General features: G+C 63.5%; 1 protein-coding gene across 1 annotated transcript; it reads left to right on the top strand.

The window, feature by feature from the left end:
* The first annotated feature begins 768 nt into the window (after window positions 1-768).
* SCN4B (sodium voltage-gated channel beta subunit 4) lies at window positions 769-6,326 on the top strand. The gene is made up of 3 exons (XM_070426155.1): window positions 769-982; window positions 2,788-2,917; window positions 5,921-6,326. The coding sequence occupies exons 1-3, from the start codon at window positions 850-852 to the stop codon at window positions 6,012-6,014; spliced, it is 357 nt and encodes a 118-aa protein (XP_070282256.1). The 5' UTR covers window positions 769-849; the 3' UTR covers window positions 6,015-6,326.
* Window positions 6,327-9,586: the final 3,260 nt, after the last annotated feature.

Here is a 9,586-nt window from a genome sequence, read left to right as displayed (position 1 = left end):
AGACTGGCCCCCCCGTGAGGGTCCCCATCCTTTGCTTCTCCTGGTGCTCTTTGCAGAGCCGACCCAGGAAGAGCCCCCCACGGGAGGGATGCTGGGATCATGCCGCCAGGGGGCTGGGATTGGGGGCTACTGGGATTCTTGTTGGAGTCTTCTGTGTGGTCGGAAGGAGTACCTGACGCCGGAACTGCTTGTGCAAAAAGGAATAGTTTAATTTCTAAAGCAGGAGCGAGGAAGGCGTGGGGAGAGGGAATGAGGAGAGTCCACACAGGAGAAGGGACTTGGAGAGCAGGGGGAGGGAGCCGAGAAGACAGGGAGACCTATAGGAGCACCCCCAGGGCTGGGGGGGGGGGGGGGTCAGCCACAGAGGTTACTGAGGCCTCTCCTGTGATCTCGCAGGGGACCAGAAAGACCACCAGGGAAGCCACGGATGGCCGCCTCCACATAATGACATTCTGAGCGCGGACTGTGGGGTTGAGGGCCACCGTTCCGAGGGACAGAGGGCGGTGCCCGCAAACCTGGGGGGCGGCAGAGGGGAGCGAGGGGGGGGGGGGTTTGCAGGTGTTGTGCTACATCCCAGGGAGACTCACGGCCGAAGCCGAAGCCAGCAGAGCTGCAGGCACTGGCGGGAGGGAGACAGCGGGGAGGGAGCATTCTGGCCGCAGGCTGCTCCTGGCGAGCTGGGCGGGACTCAGAGGCTGGAGTGATGTCCCGACTGGATGCTTCTCGTCACTGTCTCTTCCCACCGCCTCGCAGCTCCTAAGCGGGACCGTGAAGAACGAGAAGTCGGACCCCAGGCTGCACCTGAGAAACGACGAGCGCATCACGCTGGAGGGCTCCACCAAGGAGAAGATGAACAACCTGTCCATCCTGCTGCGGGACCTGGACTTCGGCGACACCGGCCGCTACACCTGCCACGTGCGGAACCCCAAGGAGAAGGACCTGCAGCACCAGGCCACCATCTTCCTCCAAGTGGTCGATAAGCGTACGCAGGGCGGGGCGGGGGGGGGACGGGGGGGGGGGGGGGACGGGGCGGGGCGGGGGGCGGGGGACGGGGCGGGGTGTGGGGTGGGGGGGACGGGGCGGGGCGGGGGGGGGGGGAGGACAGGGTGCCCTCGCCGCGTTCCGATGAAGTGGGAACCTGGGCCACGTGTGGTCTGAGCCTGGAGTCCGTCCTCAGAGGCAGGTCTGTCCCCCCTCTTGCTCTCTGGAGGCCACCCTCGGGGTGCTCAGCCTGTCCCTAGGGAGAGGGGCAGGGCACCCAGTCTGCGGGCACGGCTGAGTGCCAGGCGCCGAGCGAGGCGCCCTCATGTGGCTCCTCTGCCTCCCATGCTTCTTCAAGCCCGTGGTCCCGTCACGTGACAGACTCATTCACCCACTTGCAGCCCATGCTCATTGAACCCCTGCCTGTGGCAGGCATTGCTCTGGGCGAGGCGGTAGCAGGCACAGGATGGACACATTCTTTTCTTACTTTTATACTTATTTGTTTATTATTATTTTAAAAATATATTTTTATTGATTTCAGAGAGGAAGGGAGAGGGAGAGGGAGATAGAAACATCAATGATGAGAGAATCATTGACTGGCTGCCTCCTGCACACCAGCTACTGGGATAGAGCCTGCAACCCGGCATGCGCCCTGACCGGAACCGAACCTGGGACCCTTCAGTCCACAGTCTGATGCTCTATCCACTGAGCCACACGGGCCAGGGCGAGGCAGACAATTCTTGCCCATATGGAGAGTACCTTCTGTTGGAGGAGACATCTAGAAAACAGAATAGAGAGGAACATTCCATTGTATCAGAGAACAGCGTCAGTGTTGTGGAGAGAAAGGACCATGGGCAGGGAAGCAGGTGGTGCTGGCAGGGTCGCTCGGGGAGGCCTTGCTGGCGAGGGCGGGCGGCAGAGGGCGAGGGCACAGAAGGAGGAGGGAGGAGGCTGTGAGGAGGCCTTTGGGAGGAGAGTCCCAGCATTTGGTGGGAGTGAGGACGAGTCAGATTAGGCCAGACTCTGGGGGCCGTGTGAGGGTGGGAGCGGGCTTCTCTGTGCGGGCTCCGAGCGGGAGACTCAGTGCTGGAGGCCACTCTGCTGCTGGGCCCAGAGCAGATGGCGGCCGGTCAGGGGCTGCGACCGATATCCTCGCCGGATGTCCAGATGGCCGTGGTGGCCACAGGTCGGCTTCCGGAATTGTCTTGGAGTTAGGGCATCGGGGTCCTCAGGGGCGTGGAGACGGCGTGAGGAACAGAGGGGTGAGGACGCACACGGATTCTGGTTGGAGCAGCTGGAGAGATGGGAGAGGCCGTGGGTGGGGCAGGTGATGGAGCCAGGAGGTCACTCTCCAGAGGAGAGACAGGCGAGGGGTTCCCTGACCTGCTCAGGGCCACCAGCCCGGGAGTGACACCGAGACCTGCAGTTGGAAGCCGGGCGGACTCCCCAGTTCTCCCACCACAGGAGACACAGGGAATCTTAACTTTCTCTGCTCAGGGAAAAGCCCCAGAGAGAGGCCACGCTTCTCACGTGGCGCTCGGGGGTCCCGAGTCTGAATTCTTCAGAACCTGGGCCTGTGGGAGGACGTGTGTGGGGCAGGGGGAGGATGTGGGGCTCCTTTGAGTGGCCCCTATGTCCCAGCTTCTCTGCTCCATCCCTAAAGCTTGGCCCTGGGGGGTGGAGGGTAGGAGCACAGGTGGACATCCCAGACACAGGGGTCAGAGGCTGTGTCGGCCTTAGACGGCCACCGTGCTCGGCTCCAGGTGACCCCGCGCCCCTGTCTGCCCCCCCCGTCCCCCCCGCCAGTGGAGGAAGTGGACAACACGCTGACACTCATCATCCTGTCGGTGGTGGGCGGCGTCGTTGGGCTCCTGGTCCTCATCCTGCTGATCAAGAAGCTGGTCACCTTCATCCTCAAGAAGACCCAGGAAAAGAAGTAAGAGGCTCCATCGCCGCCTCTCCCTCACCCACTCGCCCGTGGGTGCCCCAGCATCCTCCGGGGCCACTGTCCTCCCCCTTCCATCGCCCTCCTCCTTCCATCGCCCTCCTCCTTCCATCTGCCCTCCCCCTTCCATCCGCCCTCCTCCTTCCATCCGCCCTCCTCCTTCCATCTGCCCTCCTCCTTCCATCCACCCTCCCCCTTCCATCTGCCCTCCTCCTTCCATCACCCTCCTCCTTCCATCTGCCCTCCTCCTTCCATCACCCTCCTCCTTCCATCTGCCCTCCTCCTTCCATCACCCTCCTCCTTCCATCTGCCCTCCTCCTTCCATCACCCTCCTCCTTCCATCTGGCCTCCTCCTTCCATCTGCCCTCCCCCTTCCATCCACCCTCCTCCTTCCATCCACCCTCCTCCTTCCATCTGCCCTCCTCCTTCCATCCACCCTCCTCCTTCCATCCACCCTCCTCCTTCCATCGCCCTCCCCCTTCCATCTCCCTCCTCCTTCCATCACCCTCCTCCTTCCATCCACCCTCCTCCTTCCATCCATCTTCCTCCTTCCATCACCCTCCTCCTTCCATCCACCCTCCTCCTTCCATCCATCCTCCTCCTTCCATCACCCTCCTCCTTCCATCCACCCTCCTCCTTCCATCCACCCTCCTCCTTCCATCCATCCTCCTCCTTCCATCACCCTCCTCCTTCCATCCACCCTCCTCCTTCCATCCATCCTCCTCCTTCCATCCACCCTCCTCCTTCTATCATCCTCCCCCTTCCATCCACCCTCCTCCTTCCATCACCCTCCTCCTTCCATCCACCCTCCTCCTTCCATCCATCTTCCTCCTTCCATCACCCTCCTCCTTCCATCCACCCTCCTCCTTCCATCCATCTTCCTCCTTCCATCACCCTCCTCCTTCCATCCATCCTCCTCCTTCCATCCACCCTCCTCCTTCTATCATCCTCCCCCTTCCATCCACCCTCCTCCTTCCATCACCCTCCTCCTTCCATCCACCCTCCTCCTTCCATCCATCTTCCTCCTTCCATCCACCCTCCTCCTTCCATCCATCCTCCTCCTTCTATGGTCCTCCTCCTTCCATCCACCCTCCTTCTCCATTTTCCTCCTCTTTCCATCTGCCTTCCTCCTTCCATCTGCCCTCCCCTTTCCATCGCCCTCCTCCTTCCATCTGCCTGTCCCATGCCGCCTTCCTAGCCCCGCCAGGCGCTCCCGGCTCCCCGCTCCCGCACTAACCGCTCCCTCTTCCTGCCGCCAGGAGGTTTCTGTGGCGGCTGCTCAGTTCCCCAAGGGCAGGGGTGCAGCCTGGGGCTCCTCACCCCACTGTCTTCTGCCCACCCCATTAGCCTCCCTCTTTCTACTCGTGTCGCCCTAACCCAAGGCTCTAGTCAAGGGTTTAGGAGTCCCTCCCTTTTCAAGTCGGAGAAAAGGTAAGAGTCCATGTGCAGAAGCTGCGGGGGGAGACCTTCTAGGGAGATGGGAGTGTTCCTGGGAGATTCTGAAAATCCCCTGGGAGACAAAGAAACCCACAGGGGCAGGTGCTGCCCCCTGGAGGCCCCTAGGGAAGGGCGATGTCTTCCCCCCTATTCCTCCCCCAGGGCCTCCTGCCACCCCCCCCCCCCCCCCCCCCCGGGCAGAGCCTCCTGCTCCTTCCACTGCTGGGTCCCCTCGGCACACCGCCCGCCCCGGGGGGGCACAGCCTGGGAGGACCTGGTTAGATTCCCTCAGCACTGACTCCTGGGACAGGGCCTGACAGCTGCCTCCTGCCATGTTGAGGCGACTGGTGAGGGCCTTCCCTGGGCAGGCGCTCGCCAGCTCTTCCTGCCGCCACCGAGAAGGGGCGCTGGTCCATCCACAGACCACAGGCGGGCACAGGGACGGGTAGGGCTTGGCCTCTGGCTTCTTTAGCTCTTTGAAGGCCAGTGAGAGGACTGGGCATAGGGCTCACAGCCTCCCATCACTGCTCCCTCCCCCATCACTGCTCCATCCTCCTGCTCCCCTCACAGCACCCTCCCCTCCCCCATTACTCCTCCCTCCCCACCACTGCTCCCTCCCCATCACTGCTCCCTCCCCCATCACTGCTCCCTCCCCCATCACTGCTCCATCCCCCATCACTGCTCCATCCCCCATCACTGCTCCATCCCCCATCACTGCTCCATCCTCCTGCTCCCCTCACAGCACCCTCCCCTCCCCCATTACTCCTCCCTCCCCATCACTGCTCCCTTCCCCATCACTCCTCCCTCCCCCATCACTTCTCCCTCCCCATCACTGCTCCTCCCCCATCACTGCTCCATCCCCCATCACTGCTCCCTCCCCCATTACTGCTCCCTCCCCATCACTGCTCCCTCCCCCATCACTGCTCCCTCCCCCATCACTGCTCCATCCCCCATCACTGCTCCTCCCCCATCACTGTTCCATCCCCCATCACTGCTCCCTCCCCCATCACTGTTCCCTCCCCCATCACTGCTCTCTCCCCCATCACTGTTCCATCCCCCATCATTGCTCCATCCCCCATCACTGCTCCTCCCACATCACTGCTCCTCCCCCTTCTCCCCTCACAGCACCTTCCCCTCCCCCATCACTGCTCCTCCCCCATCACTGCTCCATCCCCCATCACTGCTCCCTCCCCATCACTGCTCCATCCCCCATCACTGCTGCTCCCCCATCATTACTCCCTCCCCCATCACTGCTCCCTCCCCCATCACTGCTCCCTCCCCCATCACTGCTCCATCCCCCATCACTGCTCCTCCCCCATCACTGCTCCATCCCCATCACTGCTCCATCCCCCATCACTGCTCCCACCCCCATCACTGCTCCCTCCCCCATCACTGCTCCATCCCCCATCACTGCTCCTCCCCCTTCTCCCCTCACAGCACCTTCCCCTCCCCCATCACTGCTCCCTCCCCCATCACTGCTCCCTCCCCCATCACTGCTCCATCCCCCCTGCTCCCCTCACAGTGCCCTCCCCTCCCCCTCACTGTCCCCCACCCCAGGAAGGAATGCCTTGTGAGCTCCTCAGGGAATGACAACACGGAGAACGGGCTGCAGGGCTCCAAGGCCGAAGAGAAGGCGCCCAGCAAGGCGTGAGCCTGGGGGCCACAGCCCAGGGCGCCCTGTGTGAGGGTGAATCGCAGGCCCGTGGGCCACCTGCTTGCTGCTGCTGCTTGGCTCAAACTCTCGTTTTCCTGTGGGAGCCCGGGTTCTGCCTGGCCTGCCCCCCAGGAGAAGGGGGTGGGGTGCGGTGGGAGGGTCAGGCGGGCCCGGCCTCACCCCTGGCAGGTGGCGCTCCTCTTCCCCCTGGCAGAGGACGCCGGCGCCCTGGGAGCTCTAACCCTTCTGGGCGCATTGGCCTCAGGGGCCCTGGCAGGATGGGGGGGGGACTGGAGGGTGCAGGGAGAGGCCTTGATGGGTTCCCGACCCCTTACCCCGTCCCCCACCCCGCCAGCCCTTCCCGGGGCACAGGGGGCCCATCCTGCTGTGGGTGCCTCGGTGCCCTCACACCTGCTCCCCTGACCCAGGGTTGTGTGTGGGCACCCCCCCCCCCCCCCCCCCCCGGCCTCCGCCTCAGGTCCCCTTCCTTGGGGAGAGCGCCCTCTGCTTTTCCAGAACTGGCTGCGCCCGCCCCGTGTGGGGCTAGACTGTGCCTTAGCTCCAGGTCCCCCTCCCCCTCCCCCTCATGCCCCCCCCTCTCCTGTGGCACTGCTGACGGCTCCCTGTGACCCCCCCCCCCAGGCAGGGGCTGGGGCGGGGGCGTGTCACTGTGGCCCCGTGGGCAATGGCTGAGTCACAGAGTTGGCTCCCAGGCTCCCGGGGGCCCCGGCTAGGATGTGGATGTGGAGGTGCGGGAGTGGCCCCAGGTGCTGTCCCCGGGTGGGAGGCAGAAGTCAGTGGCAGGAGGTGGCATTCGGAGGTCACGTCTGCGCCCACTGCCAGGCTCTCAGAACCCCTGAGATGTGCTCCTGGGCCCTGGGGGGAGGGGAGGCAGGAGCCCCTCCTCCAGAGGGTGGGGGCTGCCTCGGCTCCTGCTCCTCTTCCAGAGGCGGCAGCAGCTTCCTCAGGGTGGAGACAGGGCGGGAAGGAAACTGGGGGCAGCAGCACTGCGGGCTGTCCCTGCCCCCCCACCCCCCCATGAGCTCAGGGTCCCCACCAGCTGCCGCTGTCCCTTCTGTCCTTCTGCTCCCAGAACTCATCCCCGGGTTCCTGGCACTGGGAGCAGGCAGAGCAGAGCCACCAGGCACTGGGGGAACTATGCTGCCTTCCTGCAGCCGCTCCCGCCAGCGCCCAGCCTGCTCCCGCTGAGGACAGGCTGCCAGCCAGGCCCAGGCCCTGGACAGGAGGGGGCGCCCCTCGCTGCCTCTGCTGCTGACTCACACCCGGCCAGCACGTCTCTGACTCAGCTTCCCCATCTCTCCAATGGGCGGCCTAATGCCTACCTACCTCACAGGACTATTGTGAGGCTTGGCGAGTTGTGTTTATTTTATTTATTTATTTTTTTAAATATATTTTATTGATTTTTTTACAGAGAGGAAGGGAGAGGGATAGCAAGTTAGAAACATCGATGAGAGAGAAACATGGATTCAGCTGCCTCCTGCACATCGCCTACTGGGGATGTGCCTGCAACCCAGGTACATGCCCTTGACTGGAATCGAACCTGGGACCCTTCAGTCCGCAGGCCGACGCTCCATCTGCTGAGCCAAACCAGCTAGGGCGCGAGTTGTGTTTAAAAAGTCCTTTGGGCTTGGAAAGTGACCTAGGAGGCCAGCATTATAATTGGTGGGATGGTCAAGTTTGTCCTGTCCTCCTCTCTGTGTCCCTTCCCTACAACACACATGCTCCCTCCTCCAAACAACACACATCCTCTGTCCTCCATAACACACATGCTCCCTCCTCCGTACAACACACATCCTCTGTCCTCCCATAACACACATGCTCCCTCCTCCGTACAACACACATCCTCTGTCCTCCCATAACACACATCCTCCCTCCTCCATAACACACATCCTCCCTCCTCCCATAACACACATCCTCCCACCTCCCATAACACACATGCTCCCTCCTCCCATAACACACATCCTCCCTCCTCTCATAACACACATCCTCCCTCCTCCGAACAACACACATCCTCCCTCCTCCCATAACACACATCCTCCCTCCTCTCATAACACACATCCTCCCTCCTCCCATAACACACATCCTCCCTCCTCCGAACAACACACATCCTCCCTCCTCCCATAACACACATCCTCCCTCCTCCCATAACACACATCCTCCCTCCTCCGAACAACACACATCCTCCCTCCTCCCATAACACACATCCTCCCTCCTCTCATAACACACATGCTCCCTCCTCCCATAACACACATCCTCCCTCCTCCCATAACACACACATCCTCCTCCCCCTTTCTCCCTCCCCCCTTTCCCCTTCTCTCCCTCCCTCCCTCCATGTCTCCCCCTCTCCCCCTGCCTCCTGCCTTCCCAGGGCTCCCCTGGGGACTATTTCAGTGTTTGTTGTCAGGAACCTGGGCCCGGATGCTTGAGGCTCCTGTTAGGACACTTGGTGGGCGGCTTCCAGCGGAGGCAGGGGGACTGCCGGGGACTCCTGGTGGCCCCTGTAAGTGGGCGGAGGAGGTTAGATTAGTCCCCACACAAAGAGCGGTCCTGCCCGACGCCGGGACCACACCCCTGGGAACACTGACGTGTGCTGCGGTGAACCACAGCCGTCTCCCCGCAGACCCACCGGGAGCGCCTCCCAGCGATCCCAGGGAGGAGGGGGTGTCAGGGCCTGTGGGCCCCACAGAGCCATCTGCACCATGTCCTGGGGGCCCCGGGCGCTGCGGCTGGGGGGCAGTAAGGTGAGTGCGAGCAGAGACAGGTCTTTCCCAGCTCCCCTTCCTGGCCCTGACCGCCGGCTCCGCACCCCAGGCCTGGGGCTCCTCGGGCAGGAACTGAGCAGAAGGCGGCCAGAATGGCCCCGGGCTGCTAGCGGGGCCTGGGATGCCGGTGGAGCCCCAACGTTCCCCCCGTTCCCCGGCGGCTGGCCCACGGGAGCTGGAGGGGGTGGAGGCGGAGGCATGTTCCCAAGGTGGCAGGTGCAGGTGGGAATTCATGACTGTGGGCGGTGGCCGGGAGAGAGCGGGTGCTGGAGGGGGGCAAAGGCTGGGGTGCCTGAGGCGGGCAGCCTGCATTGCGGGAGCTCTGGTCTGGTTCAGCGTGACTGGGGGGCACCCAGAGGCTGAGAAAGGATAGGAAACCAGGGGGCAGGGAGGAGGGGGAGACCAGCCACACCCCTGTGCTCCGTGGCTCAATGTCTGCACCTCACCGGCACCCCAGCTGCCATCGGAGCGCTGGGGAGGACACCCGCGCCCCTGGGAGAAATGAAATCGTGCGCGCCCCACTGTCCTCCCTCCCCGGCCGGAGCCGCTCCCCTCTCTCCCCCTCCCACCCCGCCCGGGTCTGCAGTGCTTCTGACTCTCATGCACGGTTTCCCTGGCTGGGGCCACAGCAACTCCCACAGCCAACTCCCTGGACGGCCACAGGTCCGTGCGCAGCAGGCTGGAGGCCCGGGACCGGCCGCGGGTGGCCGGCTGTGAGCACCTCAGCGCGGGCTCGGGGTCCAGCCCGGGGTGGCCGGGCGGTCTCGCCTTTACAACCTGACTACA

Source organism: Myotis yumanensis, unplaced genomic scaffold (assembly GCF_028538775.1).
Source record: "Myotis yumanensis isolate MYYU_CA2020_CCGP unplaced genomic scaffold, mMyoYum1.0.hap1 SCAF_10, whole genome shotgun sequence".
Lineage (NCBI taxonomy): Eukaryota > Metazoa > Chordata > Mammalia > Chiroptera > Vespertilionidae > Myotis > Myotis yumanensis.
Note: the sequence above shows the minus strand (reverse complement) of the source record. Positions and strands in the feature narration are given on the sequence as shown.